This window comes from Sparus aurata, chromosome 2, assembly GCF_900880675.1.
Source record: "Sparus aurata chromosome 2, fSpaAur1.1, whole genome shotgun sequence".
NCBI lineage: Eukaryota > Metazoa > Chordata > Actinopteri > Spariformes > Sparidae > Sparus > Sparus aurata.
Genome location: NC_044188.1, coordinates 20,502,928 through 20,526,603, shown reverse-complemented (window position 1 = coordinate 20,526,603; position 23,676 = coordinate 20,502,928). Strand labels below are relative to the sequence as shown.

Here is a 23,676-nt window from a genome sequence, read left to right as displayed (position 1 = left end):
TGCTTTCAGGAAACAGGATCTGGGGCATAAGGAATTACTTACTACTATTATTAGATTCCGATTTTGACTTCTTCGCAGCGAGGAATGAGAGATTGAGACGTTTGCCAGCTCCATTTTATAAAAAAAAACTTTTCAAAGACATGGGAATATGATTGTAAAGCAAAAGTTTGAAATCTTTAAAGTTCATTTCCTTGCAGAGAGCTCAATTGGAAGATGGAGATGAAATATTAAGCTAACGCCTGCAGCTCATTAGCCTAGCCTGGCTCTGTCCAAAGCTAACAAAGTCCGCCAACATCGAACGTTCCCTAATTAGAACGATATGGTCCAATCTTAAGACATCCGTTGACCTTACTGCTTAGTCCCACCTCTTGGTTTTGCTACATGGCCCCTTCAAACTCAGGTCTCTGAAACTCATCTCAACCGAGGATTGTGAGAACTCTGTCCTATCAATGTGTCGTGGTCCTACAGGTAAAACATCGCTAGTGGCCAGGTAATTAAACACTGTTCTCTTTTACTGGATGACTTGAGTGATTGTGTGAAGATGAGAAATAACTGTGAACTTTGTTAAATTCACACAAAAACTTGTAAAATTGACATTTACAGGTTTCACAGGGCAAGGTGTAAGCTCGTAACAGAGCTAAGCTAGCTGCGGCCCTCTGTTTCCAGTCATTATGCTAAGCTATGCTAACCTCCTCCTGGCTAAAGCTCCATATTTAACACACAGATATGAGAGTGGTGTCAATTCTCTCTGGAGATTAAGTGTATTTTTACAAATCAGAAAACTTTAAAAGACAGCTTTCGGTGGAGTCGGTGGTAAAACTGAATCAAGGGGTAGCGCTGTGTGTCAGGTGCACGTGTTGTGAGGGAGCTCATCATAATTTGGGCATTTTGTCTTTTAAAAATCAGTCTATGTGCCCACTCAGAACAGTGGGAGGAAGTTAATTGGCTTCCTATCATCCACTGCAAAGCTTTACAGAGAATCCAGATATACATAAGCCTATTCAACATTTGGGATCACTGGCTTGACTGAACAGTAAGATGAAGCCTCAGTATGAATCATGAAAGGCCTCAGCCCACTTATTACGACAACAACTTTGACTGCCTTTCATCTTCCGCGCGGCGCGCTCATCCAATTGTTGCCGCTGCCATATCTGCATCCGCAAGTTCAAAGACATCCCCGGGTTGATTCTGAGGTTATTCTCTCCGGTCCCTTTTTCAGATTGCCTTTAACATTTCTCACTTTTGTGCCTTCATGTAAATCTGGAAATGAAAATATTATTGGTAAAGCGGGAGGCAGCATGTTAGGAATAGCCTACATTTACCATGTTTGATGAGAAGCCAGCCGGAGTAGGCAGGCCAAGTGTGTTATCTTGGCACTGATGTGTGTGGTAGCAGCGATGGCAGAGAGGATCTATGACTGCTGTGTTAAAACTGCTGTTTGTAGCCCGGTCTACGGGAAGACTCAGAGTGTTTCAGAAGAGTGCAGGGTCCCCCTTTGGGATGAGAGCTCTGTGTTCCCGAGAGAAAAGCCATCCTCTGAACTCCTCTGTTTCTGCGCTCCCTCGCTTTTCTCCCCTCTTACTTTGGTTATATCATCAAAGGAAGAGGAAGCACATGAGCGGAGAAAATTGGGGGAGAAGGCTCTGTTTTTGTGAATAATGCATTAATAATCATTTGTACTTGCAGTTAAAGGAGAAGGAAGAGAGAAAGATTGAGGGCATGTCGCCGCCGCTGCGGTCATAGACGTTGGTTTTGGCGCTCAATCACCAGGTCACGTTCACGCTCTGTGAATGATTGTGTTACTTCTCTTCCTGTCTGTTCTGGCAGCGTGTCAGGATTTTTCCTTGTCCTCATTTTCTCTGTGTGTATTCCTGCGGCTGCCAGCGTGATAGACTATTGACCGAGCTCCTTCTGAAGTGTGCCGTGATGTGACACAAATCCAGTTTACGCTCACAGCTCAAAACTCTCCTTCATGCACCGCGACACCGGCTCCAGCAGGAGAGAGCTTGACTCACTGTGTCACGGCACCCGTGGGACAGGTGTCAAAAAAAATGCAGCGGGCAGGTCTCAGTGTAACGTTACCTCAGGCTGGAGACCTGCTCGACATGGAGGAAGATATTTATAACAATTTGATCTCCAGAGTCATCTCAGGGTGATAGTGGGTGTCACGGGAAGGCGTGGAGACACCGCAAGCCTACAGAGCAGCTTCGGCATAAACTCTGCAGGTCTGAACTCTACTGGATTGATGAACGCCATTTTCCAAAAATATATTCCCTCATCAGGTGACCGTGAAGACCTGTTTTACATCTGGAAGGGCGTCAGCTGAGATTTCATCACATCTCTCGACACGTTTCATTTTCTTTCAAACCGCTCATTGACTCCTCGTGTTCTGCATCTACATTAGTTACAATTCTCCACTCCTTGTACTTCAATATATCAAATCTCCACTGGATAGTTTGAAGGAGATCTCGTGACAATGTTTGCAGTCACGTTTTCTGACGACGGTGAGATGTAAAACGTGTAAAACCGGCTAGACCTGGAAAATCAGATGATACATGGGAGTGTGAGGAAGGAAGTCAGCGAATGAAACCAAACGCAGTTTGACTTCAAGTTTGAACTGTTACCCTGTCTGTGAACATTTCTGCCTCATGTCACATAGATCTTTGTGGTGATTGTACAACAATGACGACAACAACTCTCATCAACCGAAACGGAATCTGTTTCAGCTACATAGTCTCTATAAAGATACCAGAGATGTTATTGCGGCAGTTGATTTTATTTAATCAATTAAACACAAATTTCAGGAGAACTTAAAGGAGTGGGACAGTGTTTCGCACATCATGTCTGGTAGAATGAGAGTGAGAAACAAACTTGCTCGCTCCTTGCCAGATGCCCTCTGCACCGACCTGAGGTAAATATTTGCTGGGTGGGTGGCTACACGCTCTGCGAGGATGGCTTGGTCATTCACTGCTGCTGTCAGTTTGCACAGGGGACAAAGATTAGTTAACGCAAGGCAGTTGTTTGCTTGTTAGAGAGCAGGAGCACCTGCTTCTGCTGCTCCTGCTTTAACCTGCCGGGTCAGACTTGGCGATATAATAGCAGAGGCAACATGAATAAATATTTCTAACTAATTCAGTCAAATGCATCCTGACAAGTTAAATCACTGGTGGGTATCCTGAACTGACTTTGTGATGCTCAGCAAGCTTGTTTCATCAACACACACTCATCTGCTACCACAAGAAGTTTAAAACACGCACAGGGGTTTTGATTTGAATTTTTCAACACAGTCGTTAGGATAAACTGTTGGCAGTTAACTGAAAACCACTGGCATGTTCACATGTGTCATAAGTTATGTACCGTATTGAAATGTTCAAATTAACGTTCATGACCAGACAGTCCCACGGGAGGTGGAGGAGCCGATTAAGTTAAAGGCGAGAGGCTGCCAAGCCAGTGACCGCAGTTTGAGACTGTGTTTCAACATTTGTAAATGAGAAACTCCTGCATATTTTTAAGGAGACTGATGGACAATTTCCAGCCATGTTTGTGGCGACAAAAGAAATATTTTTTATAAAAATGCTTACATGCCAGTTTGGTCGTAGTGACAATGCCAAGATGCTAATATACTCACACTGATGACGATAACGTGCTTTTTCATGGAAATGGGCTATAATAACCATCTGAGTTTAGGGTATTAGCATGCTAACATTTGCTTATTAGCACTAATAGCAGATTAAGCTAATGAGAATGTCATTACCTCTGCAGGTAATTTGGTCATATTAACCAAACTATTAGAGATGTTGAGGGTTTTACCCCAAAAAATCATTACAATTCATCCTAAGGGAGGTGTGAATGTCTGTGCAGAATGTCATGGCAAGCCAGAAACCACAAACGTGAACCTCATTGGTCGAGCTAAAAGTCAGGTGATCACCAGAGTTGGATGGGTTCATCCTCTGGGGGACCAGAAATGAATCAATCAAATACATAACTCATCATTATAAAGGATGATTATGTTACATTATGTTACTGTGTGTTAACTGTTTCTGAACCTCTTAGTCCTGCTTGCCGTAGAAACTCAGGAGCACCAGTCATTGATTTCTCCTGCCTCATCGGGGAGTAAAAGTGCGGTGATTAATGCATGTCTCAGCTATGTTTCACTGCGTAGGACGCACTGCACTTCAAGTCCCGAGTTTGGAGAATTAGATCCAGCAAACATCTTAAAGTTAATATATCAAGACTGAATTGTATTTTATCTGGGGTTTACAACAAATTCTCGAAAGAGTCGAAGCCTCCTAAGAGCGAAGTGATGCACGTCTCAGGGTTCATCACAAGTTCGCTCAGGAGTTCATTTTGGTGAACGGCAGTTGGTTTTGGCACCATTTCCCCAACCAGTCTGCCACCAGAACTCGCTGTCGCATCGATTCCGTCACCGTGTAGTCCCAGAAAAAGCAGGGAAAAAGCAGTGACGCCTCAGGGCTTGTGACTCATAACGTCCTCAATCTGCCATCTCTTCTTGTGGGTCAAAATCACAGGCCTGCATCCTCTTTCTTCTTCTCTGGCTCAAATGTAACACACCTCCATTCCCTCTACTTCATATAATAACCATCGTAAATAATGAAAAGGACTATATATCATAAGCTAAACATCCCTTTAGGCTTGAATGCAGCTGCTCCACTAATCAAGTGCTACGTTTCCACTGACTTTCCACATCCCTGACCTTTACTCTGATCCATCTTAGCCTCTACACCTGTTTCCAAGTTACAGATGGCTCAGAGGCTGTCAGCACCTCAGGAGATATTTCATAAGATCTTACTGTCCTCCTTGCACTCTCCTCGGCTCAATACATCACGGAAACAATCTTCACTCTGGCTCCGAGTTCAACAAAGTTATTATTTTGGTCCAGAAGCCACATCCAGGGGCGGTCTCGACACTATCAACAGCCTTGTGTAAATATTTAATGTTTCCTGTGTCTAAACATTTTTTACATCCTCAGATTTGCTTCCCCGTTGGATCTTAAACTTCGACACCAAGTGGATTTCAACCAGCAGACAGAGCCCGACTTGTGCAATTAAGATCAAGCCACTGTCAGCTTCACCTTTTCCACTGAGTGTTTTCATGGAACAGTTTCAGTCCAGCTTGCTCATCCTTCTCTGTGAATAGTGAAGCTATTTATGTTCTGTAATGTCAGTTTTGGCTTCAGCACGCCTCATTTTGTAGCGGACCTGGCTTCTATTAGAAGATGCAGATGTTTGTGAGAAAAGGGTCCACACCAGAGTAAGAAAACTGTTTGATATTTTATTAAAAAGTAAAATTAGACATCAGTCGGCGGTCACGGCTAACCCGTTTTCCTCCCCGTTTATTGTCTCTTCACAAGGTTTACAGATGGCAGTGATGTGTGTCTGTCCGACCCGGGGATGCTCATCAGCTCAACACAAATAAAACAGGGAGAACTACGGTATTCGTCCATGGCCTTTATTGGAAATTCTTTACATGTGAATCCTCTAAACCCGCCCAAACCCTGCTTTAGAGACTATAAATATATATATAAAAAAAGGAAGTGTAAAAGACTTTTGCAGTTCCTCCGAGAACAAAGAAAGCATTTACAGTCAGGTCTCAACTCGAGGGCGGCGATCAACTTTGTGTTTGTTTTTTTTTTCTAATTGTGATTTTGAACTAATGTTAATCATGTCAAAGCCAGATTCAAACAGATATTAGAGGGGGGAAACAAATAAGTGGCCAAATGAAATCAGTAAAGTCTTGATGATAACAGCACTAGAGAAACACAGGAGAACAGCACAGCACAGTACAGACCGAAGAGGGGAAACCAACCACTGCCTTATCAGTATATATACTGTATATATACACACACATATACATACACGTTGCTGGCAACCTCGCCACAAACAGCAGGAGCTTCTGCACAGTCTAAGAGGCTTTCATTTAGTGGGTGTGTGATGATTAAATCAATTAGCTGCAGCAATTTTCATGCGCAGTGTGCATAAGTTATTATAAAGCAAGTTAAAGAGCCAAAAATCCCTCAGCACTGTGAAGCTTCCCCTCTGTCGGGAGTCAGGTGTTGCACCAGACCAGCGAACAGCGCCGGGGCAAATGTATTCAGAGCGCAGAAGTAGAGCACCACCTGGTGACTGAACCAGGACGAGCAGGGAGATCTTTGCATGCCTCTGAGGAGCCGTTTGAGTCATTGATGCTACTAAAACTGCTGTGACAAAAAAAATTAAAAGCAAAACTGACTCTGACATGTTCTCTGCATCGACTAGGAGAGCCCTGGTTTTAAACCTTTGCAATTTATTGGATTTGATTAAGATCGACTGAACAAGTTATCATTTACAATACCAAATAAAATGTGCAAAAAATATCAAATATTCAAAAATGCCCATTTTTTCTTAACAAACGTCACATTTGTTGTTTTTAAACACCGTTTACAAATGTTTATGCACATAATTTCAATAAAGTATGGTCCTGCAGCTGCTGGCATATTGGGTGCACTTTACACAGGCAGAGGTGTGCAAACTGACGGAGCATTGAGGTACCGGTTCTTTTAAAGTGGCAGGGCACTACAGGAGGAGGAGGAGGAAAGGCTGCTCAGCTCTACGCCGCCAAGAACGAGACACCAGGTCGGGTCCATGGTTTTGAAAACACCTTGGCACCAAGAGCTGAGGTGAAAGTTGTGTTTTTGCACTAAAGTGAGGAGACTACACGTGTGATCTGCAGTCTCAACCCAGACAATAAATCTGAGCCTGGGCTGGAAAAACACACACAAAATTAATACTACAACTAGTAAAATCCTATCATGTTTATCTATAGACTTGCATTTGACCAAAGATAATCTTGGTGTCAAGATGCTTCGTAAAGAGAGATTTACAGGTGAACATCTCATATCAGCCATCAGCACAGTTTTTAAGCAAAGAAGGGGATTCCTAGCTACATGGACACCATCTCCTCAACAAGAAGTACTTCAAGTCAGTGAGACCACAATGGTTTGTGACAGATGTGAGTGGGACAAATGTATTACAGCTGGATTTAGTCATCCTGAAAAACACTCCCAGTGACGTGATGGCTGGACTACGTGTGACGACAGACCTCTGATTACACTGAACTGGTGTTTTGGGAGCGCAAATGTTAAAACAAAACAAAATAAACAAAAAAAAAAAACAGCAGTTCACAGGACAACATTTTAAGTCAAATTACACATCTGTGTGTGAGGTTGTCAACTTTGGAACTGAAATTCAAAAGAGTCTTAAGAGCTACGAGGACCTCTTCATTATCTCAAATGTCTCGTTTTTTTCTTGGTTTGGAAAAAAAATAAAAAGCATCACCAATATTAAACATGTTACAAATATAAATCAGTTTTCTTTTTTCAAAATATGAACAAAAATTTTAATAACACAAAAAAGTCCTTCTGAGGTTTAAGTCCCCCGCTGGTTGTAGGAGGAGGAGGAGGAGCGCTCTTGATCGTTTTTTAGAAGAGCAAGAAAGAAATTTTAAAGCAAAGAGATACCACAAAAAACAAAAGAGAAAGAAAAAAAAAAAAGTTCACCCTGAACTTCACGAGCGCTTCTGTCTCTTGGAATGTCGCTGCTGGCTGGACCGCTCCTCGTCGCTGCTTGCCTCCGCGGCTTTGTCCCGGCCGCGCCGCTGACGAGTCCTCCGTGTGTCCCGCTCGCCATCGCTATCCTGTTCCCTGTAATCCTTCTTGCCTGAGGTGGCAGAGGTCCGCTTACTCCTCCTCCTGCCATCATCATCGTCGTCGTCATCCTCCTCCTCCTCTTCCTCTTCCTGATTTTCTTCATCCTCCTCCTCACTCTCGCTCTCTTCGTCCCTCCTTCCCCGACTGTTACTGGCCTTCTTCCTGTTCGATTTGCCATTCTGCATCTTCTTCTTCGGTTCCTCTTCCTGCTCTTCATCATCATCATCATCATCCTCCTCCTCTTCTTCCTCTTCCTCTTCTTCCTCCTCCTCCTCCTCCTCTTCGGATGTAGCAGGGGCCTGGCTGACGCGTTTGCGCGACCGCCGGCGGAGGTAGCTGAGGCCGGGCAAAAGCTTCTGGAGCAGCTCGGTGAATGACTGCTCCGTCTTGACCATGCAGGAGAGCACGGTGCTGCCTTGCTGGTTGTACTCCTCTGCATTGGAGAAGACCAGTTTTATATCTTCCAGGAAGTCCTGGGCATGACGATATGAACCCTGACTGAACTTCCCCAGCATCGTCTGGAAATCCATTGGCTGGGAGATGATGTCCAGGTAGTCTTCAGCCTCCTCTGGGGACACAGGCTCCCTGTACAAAGAGAAACATGAGGGAAGAGATGTTTGGTATGGAGCAGAAAATATTTAATTGTTTTATTCAAATGATACCTACAATTGTATCATTAATTAAAAATTCACCTTACAGTTGAAGTAAACATTTTATACGGTTGGTGCTGCTCCAGTCATTAATAACCCTAACAGATTATGTTCTTTGCTCACCTGAATGGCCAGCTGTAGCGGAATTTGGTCAGTTTCTTGAGGATCTCCTCACACCTCTCCAGTTCCAGCGCCTGCCTGCGCACTCCGGATTGGGAACTCTGTCGCACCTGCATGAACAACAATATAAAAACTGATTTTATTCTGCAGACAACAAATTACTGTAAGTCTATGACGCAAACATCAATGCCTGCCACAAATGTAGTCTTTTTGGGTATCAAGATCTATTTTTTATATCGTGAGTGTGCTGGTTGTTTTGTTACCAATTCATCGATGTCCGCAGGGCTGTTGGGGCCAGTCTTCTGTTTGCTGCTCTGACTACTTGAAGACGGCTTCTTGGATTTACTTTTGGAGTTTTTCTGCCGAGATGAGGACTGCTTGTTTTTCTTCCTTGGTCTCACTGTAGAGAAATAACGGAGAGGTGATCAGGACAACAAGAAGAAACAACCCCCGTTGGAACAGGAAAATTGTAGATATTTAAACGTGTCACCAAAATGTCCTGTCATTTTAATGATATTGTAGCAGTTAATGTTGTGCTACACCCCCATTAATGTGTTCTTAGAGGCACTGCTTTTCATCATCGATGCATAAACTTTCTTAATGGTTGCGGTGCAGGCTCGAGCTGACAGAGGGGATCATCCTGCCACATACTCTGAGTGAAGCCAGAGTGAGACAGGGCTTCAAAGCAAAGGTCCAGACCTGAGCTGTGCTACATGACAACACACAGACAATAGAGACAGGGAGAGGACAGGGACTGAAATTCCCCGTCAGCATTCCTCTCATTCCCAGCCTTCGTCGCAAAAGATCCCCAATTTTCCCAAAACCAACCCAGGTGCCCAAGAATGTGACTTGTTTTTTTTGTTTTGCACATTTGACAAAAATGTTAAAGATATCCTGGATGGAGCAGAGAAACTTACACTCAGAAAATTTTGTGAACCCTGGACGTAATTTTAACTCTCGCAGATACTCACAGCTGTGCCCCATGGCTTTGTAATCATTCTCTTCCTCGTCCTCTTCATCCTCCTCAGAGTCCTCCTCTTCAGACTCCTCCTCGTCCTCTTCGTCATCTGTGTCCTGGTTGTAGTTTCTGCAACAGAGAGTTTAGCAATCAAAGATCTTGACGCGAATGATGAAGACGGAACATTGTCTGTAGCTAGAGAAGAGGAAAGTTTACTGCAGAAATTTTGTTGAATTGGGGAAAATAATCAAACATTAGGTTCATACTAGTGTCTCAAATAACATGTCATAGTCTCACTAATTCTAAAATTCTATTTTCCCCCCTCAATGTACATTTTTCACAGTGAGGGGGACTAGGTACAGTTGTCTTGAGCAAAACTGCAGCTTTAAGAATAATGTCAGTGGAAAAGACACCTGTACATGAGAAACCTGCAAATTTAACACGTATGTCTTCAGTCATTTTTTACTAGATTACATTTTTTTACACATGAAACCTTACTAGATGTGTGCATGCAGATTGTTAAATTGTACATGCCAGTTTAAAAATGGTATGTAAAGCAGCCATTTCTGTGATGACATCTATATTTACAACAATCTAATAAAAACATTGTTTTCTTAGGGATGCAGCTAACGATTACTCACATTAGCCATGACGTAGCAGAACAGTTTATATGCCAAGACAAATCAGAAAGTGTGAGGCAGACAGTTACCTTGAGCGGGAGCCACGTCTGGCCACAGTGGGCTGGCAGGCTGGGCACCGCCACTCTCCGACAGGAATGCGGTACAGTGCCGGTCGCAGACAGAACAAGTGGAAGGCCTTGTTGCACTCATCACAGAGGATGAGTTTCTCATCGTCACCTGGAAGAGATCAGTATTTATCATCAAACTGAGCTTTGTTTCAATATTTTTCCTAGTTTTACCTACAATTTATCCCTGATTTTATCCTTCCTGTTTAATTATTCTGGTCATCACGCCTTGTTAAGGCCTAAAAACTTATTTAACATTTCCCTTGTGTTTCAGTTTGTGATGTCATCTTATCGCTACAGGTTCACCTGTTGGCCTGCAGGGACGCCGACTCTTTACGTAGACCTGCCTGACACTACTAGTCTGTTCTGCTCTGAGCTTGCTGCTGTTGCCCTGTTTGGATCTGGGCTTAGACTCCGTCAGCTTCAGCACAGACGGGTTCTGCCTAAGCGCTAGAGAGGGAGCAGGAGACCACCAAACTGCAATTCAAACATCCAGCACACCTCATAGTAAAGACTGGTTGTTGTACTGAGAGAGAAAAGCCAAGTTACAACAAATCTCTCTTTATGCCAATAAAGGAATAATGCTCTCATTTGCTTATATACTATACTTTATTTAGAGCCAACTCCTCACTTTGAGACCCAATGAGTGGGACGGCAGTTGAAGACTGTCCTTACCTTTCCTGCGACAGACTTTGCAGCGAGCGTTCTCGGCAGACATGTCCCACTTTATGCAGGCGTCCAACATTCCCAGCAGGACATGCATGCGGGAAAACGTCTGGGCCTCTCGGATAGCGGTTTTCCACTTCTCTACCGCTGTCGCTACCTAAGAGGAAAAAGGCCAGACTTGTTTAAAATCAGCAGAACATCACATGAAGAGAGTCCAACAGTGGTAAGCTTTATTCAAATATTAATCTGCTGTTTCACGAACAAATCTCAGCTTCTTTATGGATACTTTAATCACAGCAACCCTGTTCTCTTACCCGAGCCTCTTCTGCCAGTCTCTTCTCCTCGTCCACCTCTTCAGACTTACTGCTCTCCTCCCCTACGTGCTTTTTCTTCTTCTTCTGTTTGGGGGCCATGAATCCCTGCAGGAACTTTTTGATTACACAGGCCTGAATGGTGATGATGCACTCGCCAAAGTCTTTCAAGCTCTCCATGTCTTTCATCTGTGGAGAGAATTAAGAGCTATTAAATCAGTAACACTTCACTCTAAGATTAAACATAAAAATGACAAATATAACCCTTGAAGTTAAAACGCAAACAAACCTGATTTAGACCTCATATTTATGTTTTTTTTATGCCTACAACCGATGAATATTCCAGATGTTTGTGCACAATCCTTCAGACCCAAATATAAAGGAACAGTCTACTATTACTACTAAATGTAACATCTAATATTGTATGTAGTGAAATGATCACCTGCTCTTCGATGTCTACGTTGTCATCCAGGTAACCGAGACCTCCCTTCTGCAGTCGTGAGGCCACCTCCTGGATGTCACTGCGCAGGTACCTGAGAAGCTCAGTGTAGCCGTCGCAGGTCCTGAGGCCCAGTTTGGCCTTACGGGTCATATGGATGGAGTGAAGGATTTCCTGGTATCTGAAAAAGATGAGAGAGACAACTTTGGGTTCAGTTTTATATTTACGACATCACTGCTGCTGACTTGTTTAAAACCCGAAATGTCTTGGTGGATGAAAGACACTGCATTGGTGTTCTTGTCTGCTTTTTTGTAAAACCAGCTTTGTTCATACTTTCTTATAAATGCTCTGACAGTTCTGTATTCAATTTATTTTAAGTGTGCAGCTGCTGCTAGTTCCAACACAACAAAGGCTAATTTAACAACTGAGGTTCGTTTAGCAGCGCACTAGGATGGGATGGATTCATATTTGTTGAAGCAACTATCTTTTATAATAATGAGCATACTCACTTGTTTTGTATCTTCACCCTCAGTTCACTCTCTCTGACCCCCTGAGGATGAAGACTTTCCACAAGTTCATCCAGCTCAGCTGGGTTGTCACATACGAACCTGCGTGCAGACAGGAAAAATTAGAACAAACAGTTGTGTAAAAAGCAAAGAAAGAAATGAGAGAGGATGAACACAAAAAGACAAAGAAAGCTCTTACCAGAGGTTCTGTCCCTGCTTGGGAACAGTCGTTTCAATACAGATGTCGAATGCTGCTCCCTGCTGGGCTCCCTCACTTATAGCACCATCTATGCTGCTATCGTCCTTCTCAACTCCTGCAACTGCATATTATTTTTCACAATAAATAATTTTGTCTGAAACATGTCATAGAGCCCAAAGTGACATCTACAAACTGCTGCTTTTGTCCAAACAACAGTCTAAAACCCAATGACTCTTCATTTACAATAATAAATGACAACCAAGAGCAGCAAATCCTTACATTACAGAAGTTTAAGATTTCTTCTGAAAATGTATAATTGCTTATCAGACCAGGGTGCAACTAATTCTTTCCAGCGATTATTAATAATAATAATAATAATAATAATAATAATAATAATAATAATAATAATAATAATACTTCAGGTTTTGTACCTTGTGAATCATTAGTTGTGGCCGACCCACCATCCTCTTCCTCTTCTACCTCAGGCTCTGCTGGTTTTTCTTCAGGTGGAGGGGTGAAGTTGTAGTCTATACTATCATTAACCCATCCTTTCTCGATATACAGACCAGGAACCACGTCGGAGAAAAGCCAGTATCTGAAAAAAAAATGCGAAGCAGACCACGGTTAGATTTTAGAGTGTACATTCATCCGTCTGTAATCGTTTAATGTTTGTGAGCAGCACTGACCTGTTATGATTTCTGTCTGTACCCAGTGGCGTCCGGCGCATGACATTTCTGGCTTTAGTGATACCATCCTGAAAGGCCTTTTCTGTTGCAGCCCTCTGTCTGCGCATTCGCTCCTCTTCAGCCTCCTTCTCCATGCGCTCTGAGGGGAGATTACATGGTAACAAATATGAGTGAGAAGTTTCAGGCTTAGTAGTCGTAGTTACTACAGATAAACAATCTGGCTTTGCTCCAAGTGACTTACAACAAGGACTCGGGCGTAGGAAGCTACTTGGAAAACAAAATCTTCTTACATTTTTTCTAGATTAACTACTCCATATCTTACCTTTATTCTGTCTGTCCATCTCCTCTTTCTCCTTCTTGGCCTGCATGGACATCAGCCGTCGGCTCTTCACGGTGCTGATCATGTCCTCAGGCTCCGGCTCGGGCTCAACCTTTGGCTCCACCTTTAATTCTTTTTTGCCCTCCTTCTTAGAACCGCCTTCTTTCTTTTTCTCACCTTTGAGTAGAGAAAAAGAGATCAAAAATGTACATAGTCGAATCATGCTGTGTATAAGCTTAGAAGTTATTAATAATTTAAATATAAAAGAAAGTAATCATAATTGAAACATTTATAAATGCATGGAAATAAAAGTCTCCTCCATGGTGGAGCTCTCTGGTGGCAACCACCTACTGTTACCTTCCATCTCCTTCTGCTTCTTCTTCTCTGCCTTCTTGCGGTCATTGACCTCTTTCAGCATTGCCAGGCGCTCTTTCCACAGCTCTGCTGACCGTTGCTGCTTCGCATCAACATGGTCTTCGACCGAGTATGTCATGAGTATGCGGTGACACAGGGCCACCAGCAGATTCACCTTCTCCTGAGGGCTCAGCTCAAACACCTCGATTGTCTCGAGCTTCTCCAAGAACTCGCTGGTCACCACATCATCAAAGCCCCCAAAACCCCCTGTGTCGTCTGAGCCCTGGCCACTCTCCTCACCGTGAGCGTCACACGGTCTCAAGCACAAGCGGGCCAGCTCCGATGCAGAGTGCATGGTGAGGGGGATCTCGGATAAGGGCATGTCGAGCTCGCTGTAGCCTTCTGCCAGCTCATCCTGCAGCAGCGTCTGAAGGAGCACCACCAGCACTCGGTTCAGGTAGAGGAAGCCAGATCGTTCCCCCGAAAGTGCTTCCATCAGCGCCACTGCTGTGATGGGATACTGGTCATCCGGCATCAGCAGCCCTGCATAGCAATGAAGGAAGTCCACAACCATAGCCACATCACCAAACAAGGCATTAGGCAGCCCCTCTGGCATGTCAACAAGCTTGAACGCCGGCAGGTTCTTGCCTTCGATCTCCTGGTCCTCGTATCTGCGAGACTGTTCGCGGCGTACGAGCATCTCCTTCTCGCGCCTCTCCTTGGCCTTTTCCCGCAGTTTCTCTCTGATCTCCTCACGCTTTTTCTTCATCTCTTCCTGCCTTTCTTCTTCACTCATGGCCTTCCATCGCTTCTTTTGCTCCAGCAGCTCCCAGCGTTTCTGCACCAGATCCTTGAGCTCCTCTGGCAGCCGGCCCCGATCATCTGGGGACAAGGCCTTTGCAGCCTTGGAGATGAGGCAGGAAAGAGAGTTCTTTTTGTCCTCTTTGCCCTTGTTCTCCTTATAGTAACGAAGGAGGTGGAGAGCCATCGGGTGTAGTGCCTTACCCAGTTTAGGCGTACCCATGCCTGTACTACGGGCCCTCTTTTTCGGGCTTCCAGCAGGGGTGCTCTTAGCCAGATGCAGCAGAGTCATCTGCTTCATCTTCGGTGTCTTTGTACCAGCTTTACCATCATTTTTAGAAGCTTTAAGTACATTGAGTTTCTTGTCACCACTCTTTCTCCCTCTCTTCCCTTCTTTCTTGTCCCCCGACTTCCTGCTGGATTTTGGTGTGGAGGGAGTCGAGCCTTCACCTTTCTTTGGAGTTCCAGAATTCTTTACCTTGAGTGGGGAGCCATTCATTGTTATTTTCTGAAATACAGAGAAGAAGAGCCCCTTAAGCAAAACCTTGACCTTAAAGGGATACCCCATAATAATTGAGTAATATCTTAACTGAGACATGATACTGTGCATACAAGCCAGCTCACCTGCATGTGGCCCCAAATGGTTGGACTAAGGGGCATGCCTAAAGAGTCCTTCTTCCTTTTCCTTTTCTTCTCACCCTTCTCATTTCCTGAATCCTCTCCTGGCGTGTCAGGAGACTTGAGCTTCTTGCTGGGTCTACCCTCTGGAGATGTCAGGCTCTTACGCTTTGCAGAGGGATTCTCTGCTAAAAACTGTAGACAAGCAAAAAGAGTGTGAGGCAAGAATGAGAGATACCTTTATATCAAGCAACATGCTAAAAATAGAATGAGTAAATTACCTTGTGGGGATCAAGAAGAAAGTCACTGAATTTGCTGGGGAGGTTAAACTTTTTCACCAGTTCATCTTCAACCACCCAGGGAGCACTCTCTCCCATGCCGAGCCTCAGTGCGTTGTGCCTAATGAAGTAGCGCATGATCTCTTTGGTTGGAGGGCGCTCTGTTCTGTAAAGACTGTCTGCTGGGACGTCACTGATTACCTATGCGACAGACAAGATTCATTCAATTATGGTTAAGGAATTTGTTTCAAAATGCAAAGTCTGTGTCAACATTAAAAGGATTGTGAACAACACATGGAAATACAGAAGAGTAGCACTTTGACTGCTGATGCAGATACGAACCTTATCCTCATTTATGAGCTTCACATCGTACTTATGAGGAAGGAATTTGGGCATCACCCACTTCTTCTTCTCTTCCTTCATGGCAGTGGGAAGTTTCCTTGGTGAGCGTCGTGCTCTGTCACCTGATAGGAAGACAAACAAAAAAATGTTAAGAAATGGGAGGCTTTATTTTCAAAATTAGAGAGACATTTTTGGTTAAAACCACAAGTAAAATAGTGAAAAAACATGAAAATCAGCTGCTATAAGCCTGCTTTATAAAACAACACATCCACCTGTTATATGATGGGCCCCATTGATAGTAATTCTACGGTCAGCTTGGCTGCATCTGCACTGCTGGAAATGTTCTATGTTCTTTAAAGCGTTTCTTCCGTTTGTTTACATATTGACTTGGTACTCACTGAGGCTCTCCCTCCTGTTCTCCTCCTCTCGGGGGGGAGGTTCCTTCCTCTGGTTTTCCTGACTTGCATTCTCCTTGTCGCTGGATGGAGAGTCACAGGCACCTTCGAGCTTCTTCTCCGCTGTCTCACCCTCTGGGTTCTCTAGCGGGTGGATCTTCACCACCTTCACTTGCAAACTTTTGTCCTTTCCCACCTGAAGTGAAACAGTCTTGTGAGAATCTCACGATACACCAAGAGGCATTACCGCTGAGGACAGTTATCATATGGCTTTTACATTAATGTTAATTCACATAACACGAACTTTATTGTATTATATTATGTTTCTAGTTCCATGGTCCTCTAAAGATGATGTTGAGAACCATCAATTCTGTTGTCTTCATTACATCATAATACATAGACACATCATATTAACAATGTGGAAATTTAAGAAGTCAAACTGACCAGGAAGTCGCACTCTTCGCCCACAGCATACTTTGTGAGAATTTCAACCCAGGACATCTCAACCAGTTTGTCTAAAGACACGGTGTTGTGGTGGACCATCTCAAGAATTGGTTTCTCAAACCACTGGGGATACTCCTCCTGAAGCCTGCACACAGAAAATAATCAATAGTTAGAAGAAGAAGAAGAAGAAGAAGAAGAAGAAGAAGAAGAAGAAGTCTTTACCACAACAGACATATATTGGATATGTTCATGGGTGTGATGCACTCTATTCATGACAAAATGTCGTTCACATTGTTTGAATTTCTGTGATTCAGTCATCACTGGAACCAGAGTATTACATAACAGGGGATCAGAGGGCTGAGATTGACCAGCAGGGGGAGTAAAGTCCCTTGGCTGATATAATTAGACAGAGCTTGAATACAGCTCGTGATCCTCAGTGACTTGAGCTCTGGGCAGCTAAGCAATGCTCTGTGCTGTCTTTGATGTGACATCTCTTTGGGACACACATGTCGTTCAGTTAACATTCTTCTTGCAGACAGCCCGTATACATACATCATACCTACACCTGGTTGGTGATGAGTGGGCTCAAAGAGATCCATTCAACTATTACATTCTCTAAAAAATGCTATGCCCTTTGCTTTTGCAGATCAGGATAAGACAACTCTCACCAGACCAGTGGGGATGACTCAATCACACACCCTCTAAATAGAATGAGAGGAGGAGCACCGGATTTATCCAATCACAGGAACACAGCATGCCTTGTGACCTTCACTGACAGAGTAAGGCTCTTCCGTGTATATTACTGGGCTTGTGCATCAACTGGTACACCCATACATACCAGTCCAAACAAAATCCCCAAAGACTGGACTACTACATATTGGCATACACATACACATCATTTCACTAGTTGGATGAAAATCATGAACACAAACTTCAGATGCAATACTAACAGTTCGGTGACTTCTTGTTCCTCCTCCCATGCTTCTTTGTGTGTGAGTTGGCTGCTTCCAGTGCTCTTACAAGTCCAGATGCGCTCATCATACCTCAGCAAGCGTGCCTCGTATTCTCTGTGGACGTTTCGTCAAGGAAACTGCAACAGTCGCATAGTAAATAGTTTCTCCTCATCTGGTCATTTGCTTACTTATTAGAAGCGAGATATACATGGTCCATTGTGGACAAATTGTGTGTAACTTATATGTCAGTAATTCAAAAATAGTTCAGTGGGGTCAGTAAACAACTTATATGACTAGTTGAGTTTTGACTTTGCCATCTTTGAGGACGGTAAAAACCAAAACAATAAAAAAAAAACATTGCTAGAGTAGACAGTGTGTAAAGGTAGAGGGAGACATTAGCCATTAGAGCAGTGATGAGAGATTTAGATGTTAAAGTCTTTATCAGTCAAATTAAAAACAATAACTTTGTCACTGCAGGAATTAAAATCAACAATTTACAGTAAATCAAGTGGCTGTCAACTGATCTAAAACCCACTTTTAACACTACGTGTGACTTTGAGCTGTCATAACTGGCGTCACAATCTTTCTTGTAGTTAAGGAACCGCTGACGTTCAAAGTTTTCATTTGAACCACAATAAAAGTGAATCAAGTGGCCTAGTTGCCACAACAGAACCTAACTATTTACCCCAAATTGCTCTACTGAGTCAGTAAACCACTCTCGGACAGCTGTTAACCTCTCTTGACATACTTAAAAGCATAAATGTGCCGGTAGCTAAGAGTTAGCTCACTCTGAAGAGGGCTGCGTGCTAACGTTAACAGCTAGCTAACCAGCCGAGCAACATCTTCAGCTAGACGACAGGCTTTTGTGACATAACGGGATACCTAACGTTAGCAGCGGGCTAGCTAACCCTGCTAGCATTATTAGCTGACAGCGGGGCCATAAAAGCTGAAAGCGAAAGGAAGCATAACAGCTCGCAATGTTTAATTTCACATGAAAAATGCTCTATATGCCACACAAAGTCTTAGTTTTTTGCTAACTTGGTGAGTTAGCCACATAGCTACAATGAGTTCATTAGCTAGCAAAGCGGAACATTAGCTTGCTAGCAAGCTTGTCAGAGTGTAAACTGTGTACATGCGGGAGACAGTAAATGACGGGAAATGTCAGGAAACGTCAAGATTAGGTGCGTTAGCCATTTTAACAGTCATGTAAGTGTGACTGTGTAAATTTCATTTTAGCCAGGTAGACAAAGCCTGATGTAGAGCACACCGGCGGGCTCGACAAATCGAGCCTGAGCCTCAGCATCATGTTAAAGGATACTCTTTGTTCCTGAAGGCCTCCTTGGTGTGCTCGATGATGTACACCTCCTCTCCCGGGCCTGGTGGTTCGGCTAGCGGCTTAGCCAGTGGGTACGGTTTCCGGCCTAAAAGCGGTGCCATTTCAAATCCACAGATGGCACGAGTGCCAACGGTAAAAATCAATCCTCTAGCGACCGACTAGTACAACAATATACAACAATATATCCTTATCATGTATCCAAGTGTCCCGAAATATCTTAGCACGTCTCACGTTACCGCCGGCAGGCCCGGCACTCAACGTGTAGCAGCTAGCTGACTAGCTAGTAGGCTGGATTGCTATCTCGTTGCAAAACAATAACAGTGCACTTCTTGGCAGCCGCCTCATCGCATCCTTCTTCTCTTCTCTAGTAGCAGTGTCATGTTGGTTTTACGCAATGTCCTGGAACTAAAACAGCTTGCTGGACTTGTCTCTCGGTATAGTTGGGAAACTTTTAGCTCCTCCAGATGAACATGAACGGATGGAAACCACACCGAAATCAAACTCGCGGCAACAGCCAAAGCTCAGTTCAGCGGGAGGTCTGGCGCGCGCTGTACATCCCAAGTCTTTGAAAACTAGGCCTGCTTTCGTTCATTCAGTTGCACTCGCTGCATGTTCGCGCTGTCGGCGCTTCTTGTTGTCAGTTAACAGCGTCAAGAAGTATTACGAAAAAGTAACCTGGATCAATCAAGAGGTTAATTCCTTGTCGAAATGGCGGGAGTTTCCAGTCCACCGGCACAATTCCGTACACCGTCAGTACTCCGTTTCCCCGGCAGCAAGCAGCGTCGCATGCACGTCCCGCCCTCTCTGGACCGTCATTGGCTACTTCAGCGAGGCGCCCTCGTCGAATTGTTTAGATACGGTCACTCATTGGCTAATGTTGGCTGTCAGTTAGCCGTCCGGAATGGCCCCCTCACATACACCACGCCCACACAGAATATAAATTGGAGACTAGAGGTCAGCTGACGACAATAAAGACTGTAAGATCCTTTTAAATCACACTTTAATATTTTGTTAATTTAATTGTTTAAAAATGATGATCCATCCGTTACTCCTCAGTCATTTAATTCATTTCTAAACACACTGCATGGGCTCCATTTTAAACAGGTCTGATTAAACAATAGGACCTGCCCTCATTAGCAGAGCAACTGCCTCAAGACATTATGCTAAATAAATAGAAACCTTACAGCACCAGTGAACTGAAGTGGAAATAGACAGATGCATTTATTACGGTTTACAGCGTCTTCAGTTATAAACATGGGCAAATTATATTATAAATATTTTTAAAAAAGCATTTTTTATTCTTACATGTGATAAGCCAAAATAAGATCTGATCCAGAGAGGGCACCTTATTTAAAACAAGATGGCACATCTAAACATCAATCTGCATAAAGCTACACAGTGAATATGTTTATTGAAAATGGCCTGAAACCTCCAAAATAAGCAACAGGATATGGAGACATGCAAAAGTAACGTTTAACTGCAAAAATACTAAAACAGAAAACAGAAAGCTAGATACTTTAGCATGTGAACCAAAATCACACTGCCTGCAACAACAGTGACTTGCAACAGTTTGGAAAAAAACCTTATCCATTCATTTCAAAAACCACTTAGAAACAGCAAGACTTTAGAGACCTTTAAAAGTGAACAAAGATTTTGCAGTACTTTTTTTTTTTTTTGCTGAGATTGAACCTTGGGACAATTTGAAAAGCTTAGCTAGTCAGTCTGAGAACAAGTATCGTGTGTATTTTAACAAAATGATTATAAATAAGCTATCTCAGAACGGCATTTTCTCCTGTGCAAATCTTCTTTAAAGGAGGTGCTCCTGATTCATCCAGCTCCTCCTGTAGAATGAGAAGGAAACGTGTTAAATAGGTTACCTGAATGCTCACACAGTTACATAAAAAATATTTTCTAGTTTAATTCAAGTGAACCTGTGTGTCTGGAGGGGTCCGTCTGACAGTTCCTGATGAGAGAAGGTCCTCCTTGATGAGAGTGGGAGGCTCATCGGCCCCCTCCTGTCCTGAATGAACTGGCTCTGGATTCACAAAGAAGAGTTAGATTATGACCTTGCTGATACAGCTTTGACGGATAAAGGAATGCAGAGTTAATACAGGACACACCTGAATGTGTTACATGTGGAAACTTGACAATGGGACACACAAGTCTGAGTGTACTGCCGGGCCAACTGATGACCGGAGTCGTGGTAATATTTTTATTAACAAATACACTATCTATTGTGTTTTTTTTGTTTGTTTTTTTTTAATTACAGACATAATGTGTAACATTAGGAAAAAAAGAGTCATCATACACGTACCATCGACACTCTCCTGGCCCAGCATTGGTGGCTGAGAGTCTTCGGTCCGGAGGCTGGAGGTGTGTGGAGGGCTGACCTGCTGCGAGCTGGAGGTACTGCTGCTGTTATCCATCTTAGGCTGGTAAACGTCCGACAGAAAGCTCTGGTTGCTGTTTTCATCTAGAGGCGGACACACAGGAGTTGTACTGAACATTGGGCTATTTTCTTCCTTTTTTAAAATATTATGTGTTTGTGGGATTCAGTCTTTGTGACACATACACCTCATGATAAATGCAATGGCTCCGGAGGGCTATTTATTGAATATTTTGAAAAAATAGCCACAAGACTCACCAGTGAAATCCAATAAAGAGTTAGTATTTTCCAGGACCACATCTTTCAGTCCTCTGACATCTCCACCTGTGGATTTGGTGCGATATATCTGACAACAAAAAGGGGATAGTCATTCAGTGTTTTAAATAAAGCCTTCACAGCAATTGGGATTTTTCTGCTACATGCCAGAGGACCCCACCTGCTTTGTTTCTGTCACTGGCACCCACTTGAATATACGTAAGGACGTGTCCCCAACTGTCACCCATTTCTTCTCCCTGGGGATGAAATTAGTTGAAGTAATTTCGGACAGGAGCTCAGCTCAGACCAGCTGCCTTAACACCATTAATCTGCACCATGACATAATACATGCTCGTGTCTTCCTCTCTGTGCACAGCAAAGCTGACAGCTAATCACATATACCATCACGCTCAGAGGTATTCATCGCCTACTCTACATGAGCATGTAAAAATTCTGAGGATTGGACGGCAGGTGTTGATTTATTTCAGTGTAATGTGTTCACAGGACAGCCGTCTCTGTTACAGCTCGCAGCATGTGAGGCTGTAGCCATATTGACAGCTCTCGGCGGAAAAAACTCGGTTAGCCCCGCCTCGCCTGTCAACCCGGGGCATTGATTGGTCAGCAGCTCCGTCAATCATCGAACTTTTCCGACTGAAGTTTGTTGAGCGACGCAGCAGATATCAGCCTACGGTCTACTAATACATTTCCCTCCATATTGTCCCCCAGACAGCCTACATACCATTTGCGCACTTTCTCGATGGCCGCCAGGACCTTTTTAATGTCATCTTTAGCCCGACTTCGTGTCTCGGCGCGGCCTGATCGTCCCGACATCTTGATGCTGTTATGATTCATCTACAGATGCATCTGAAAACTTCAAGACCAAGCCCCAGTCCTCCGTTACTGTGGTAATCTCGCGAGATTTCACCGGCTCAGATGCGTTTTTCTCTTTTTTTCTAGCCTGGCTGTCAGTATGCTTGTACTGTGTGCTGTAATGATGGGTGGACCTGTTTTGTGTCATTTGTTCATGTATTTATTTATTATACATTCATGTATCTGGGTTGAAATCATTGGAGGATTACAGTGGCTGTCAGTAGTAGGGGACTGTACTAAATTACAGTTTTGAACTAGCCTATTTCTACTGAAGTATTTTAATTATCTGCTGCTCTGTACTCATACTCATATCATGATTTTTATTCAACTACATTTGTAGTCACTCTACAAATTAAGATTATACATAAACTTGTAGTTTCAAATTTGAAGTGCGCTATAGGTCTTATATACACTGTGGCTACAGTGAGGCAGTTGCTGGCAATGGAATTCAGACCTCTAACAATGCTTATCTAAATATATATTATAAGTAAATCACGTAATTAAAATCAAATTCTAATAATGTGTGTTATGGATAAACAGCTTATAAATAGGTCATGATATTTTGTTTTGTTGTATATATTATTATTGTTTACTGTTTATAGCACACTGTGCACTGTATATATACACTATGTATATATTGGATTCTATTTATGTTATGTATGAAATGTTTTATTTGCGGACCCACTACTGCTGTAACAAAATAATGTCCCAGTCTGCGATCATTAAAGTAATTCTATCTATCTATCTATCTATCTATATACATGGTATATACATGGCACAGGTATAAACATCTGGTACGAAACAGGGGTAGACTGATTGATTATCAGCCCAATGATCAGGTTGATATTCAGCATTTTCTGATTATCATTGTCAGAGATTTCATATATATATATATATATATATATATATATATATATATATATATATGTAAAATCTCTGACAATGATAACAGTGTATTATCTGGGTAATTTCTGGTATTTGTTCCATATTTCTCCCTGGCCTTAGTTTTGGTTCTAGCGCTACAAGGGGTTTGCAACATTAAAATTTGTTCATTTAGGTTAATTAACCATGATTAAAGAGATACTTTGACAAATTAGGCCTTACGCTTTTTAATGTTGTATTTTATTTTATTGCTTAGTTATCTAAATTATAATATGTAATGTCACATTTTATATACCTGTGGTGGCAATGGTCTTACTGTGGGGGTCCACCAATCAGGGAACAGTCAATACAGAGATAAAAACAGTAAGTAACAGGTTGTGAACAGTAACCTCGCAATAAGTTCAGCCAGTGCAGTAGAATACAATATATATGTACAGTACCAGCCATTACTGTAAAAG

General features: G+C 43.0%; 2 protein-coding genes across 5 annotated transcripts; both read right to left on the bottom strand.

The window, feature by feature from the left end:
- Positions 1-5,278: 5,278 nt before the first annotated feature.
- baz1b (bromodomain adjacent to zinc finger domain, 1B) lies at positions 5,279-19,604 on the bottom strand. Of its 4 annotated transcripts, none has more exons than XM_030392524.1 (22): positions 18,808-19,604; positions 17,487-17,603; positions 16,537-16,681; positions 16,096-16,288; positions 15,698-15,819; positions 15,359-15,556; positions 15,084-15,272; positions 13,662-14,967; positions 13,308-13,481; positions 12,986-13,124; positions 12,731-12,894; positions 12,300-12,420; positions 12,104-12,202; positions 11,598-11,775; positions 11,159-11,344; positions 10,854-11,001; positions 10,485-10,655; positions 10,143-10,290; positions 9,447-9,562; positions 8,739-8,875; positions 8,479-8,585; positions 5,279-8,290 (listed from the first exon to the last, which is right to left on the bottom strand). In XM_030392524.1, the coding sequence occupies exons 1-22, from the start codon at positions 18,924-18,926 to the stop codon at positions 7,564-7,566; spliced, it is 5,004 nt and encodes a 1,667-aa protein (XP_030248384.1). In that variant the 5' UTR covers positions 18,927-19,604; the 3' UTR covers positions 5,279-7,563. The 4 variants fall into 4 exon arrangements, with proteins under 4 accessions (XP_030248384.1, XP_030248394.1, XP_030248403.1 ...); XM_030392534.1 differs by having other exon boundaries at positions 10,485-10,628; XM_030392543.1 differs by having other exon boundaries at positions 13,662-14,937.
- A 413-nt stretch (positions 19,605-20,017) lies between these two features.
- Positions 20,018-22,397, bottom strand: bcl7bb (BAF chromatin remodeling complex subunit BCL7B b). Its single transcript, XM_030439170.1, has 6 exons — positions 22,206-22,397; positions 21,648-21,723; positions 21,470-21,557; positions 21,140-21,298; positions 20,757-20,860; positions 20,018-20,666 (listed from the first exon to the last, which is right to left on the bottom strand). The coding sequence occupies exons 1-6, from the start codon at positions 22,316-22,318 to the stop codon at positions 20,595-20,597; spliced, it is 612 nt and encodes a 203-aa protein (XP_030295030.1). The 5' UTR covers positions 22,319-22,397; the 3' UTR covers positions 20,018-20,594.
- Between the last annotated feature and the right edge of the window lie 1,279 nt (positions 22,398-23,676).

What these genes read in the sequence shown, in the direction of transcription:
- baz1b (XM_030392524.1), bottom strand. Translation starts at nt 18,926, where the DNA reads ATGGCACCGCTTTTAGGCCGGAAACCGTACCCACTGGCTAAGCCGCTA. An exon ending in AGCTCATAAATGAGGATAAG is followed by an intron (nt 15,557 to 15,697) that starts GTTCGTATCTGC and finishes TCTGTCGCATAG; the next exon opens with GTAATCAGTGACGTCCCAGC. An exon ending in CAAAGTCTGTCGCAGGAAAG is followed by an intron (nt 10,656 to 10,853) that starts GTAAGGACAGTC and finishes TTTGAATTGCAG; the next exon opens with TTTGGTGGTCTCCTGCTCCC.
- bcl7bb (XM_030439170.1), bottom strand. Translation starts at nt 22,318, where the DNA reads ATGAATCATAACAGCATCAAGATGTCGGGACGATCAGGCCGCGCCGAG. An exon ending in ATCGAGAAAGTGCGCAAATG is followed by an intron (nt 21,724 to 22,205) that starts GTATGTAGGCTG and finishes TTTCATCCCCAG; the next exon opens with GGAGAAGAAATGGGTGACAG. An exon ending in CTCTTTATTGGATTTCACTG is followed by an intron (nt 21,299 to 21,469) that starts GTGAGTCTTGTG and finishes GTCCGCCTCTAG; the next exon opens with ATGAAAACAGCAACCAGAGC.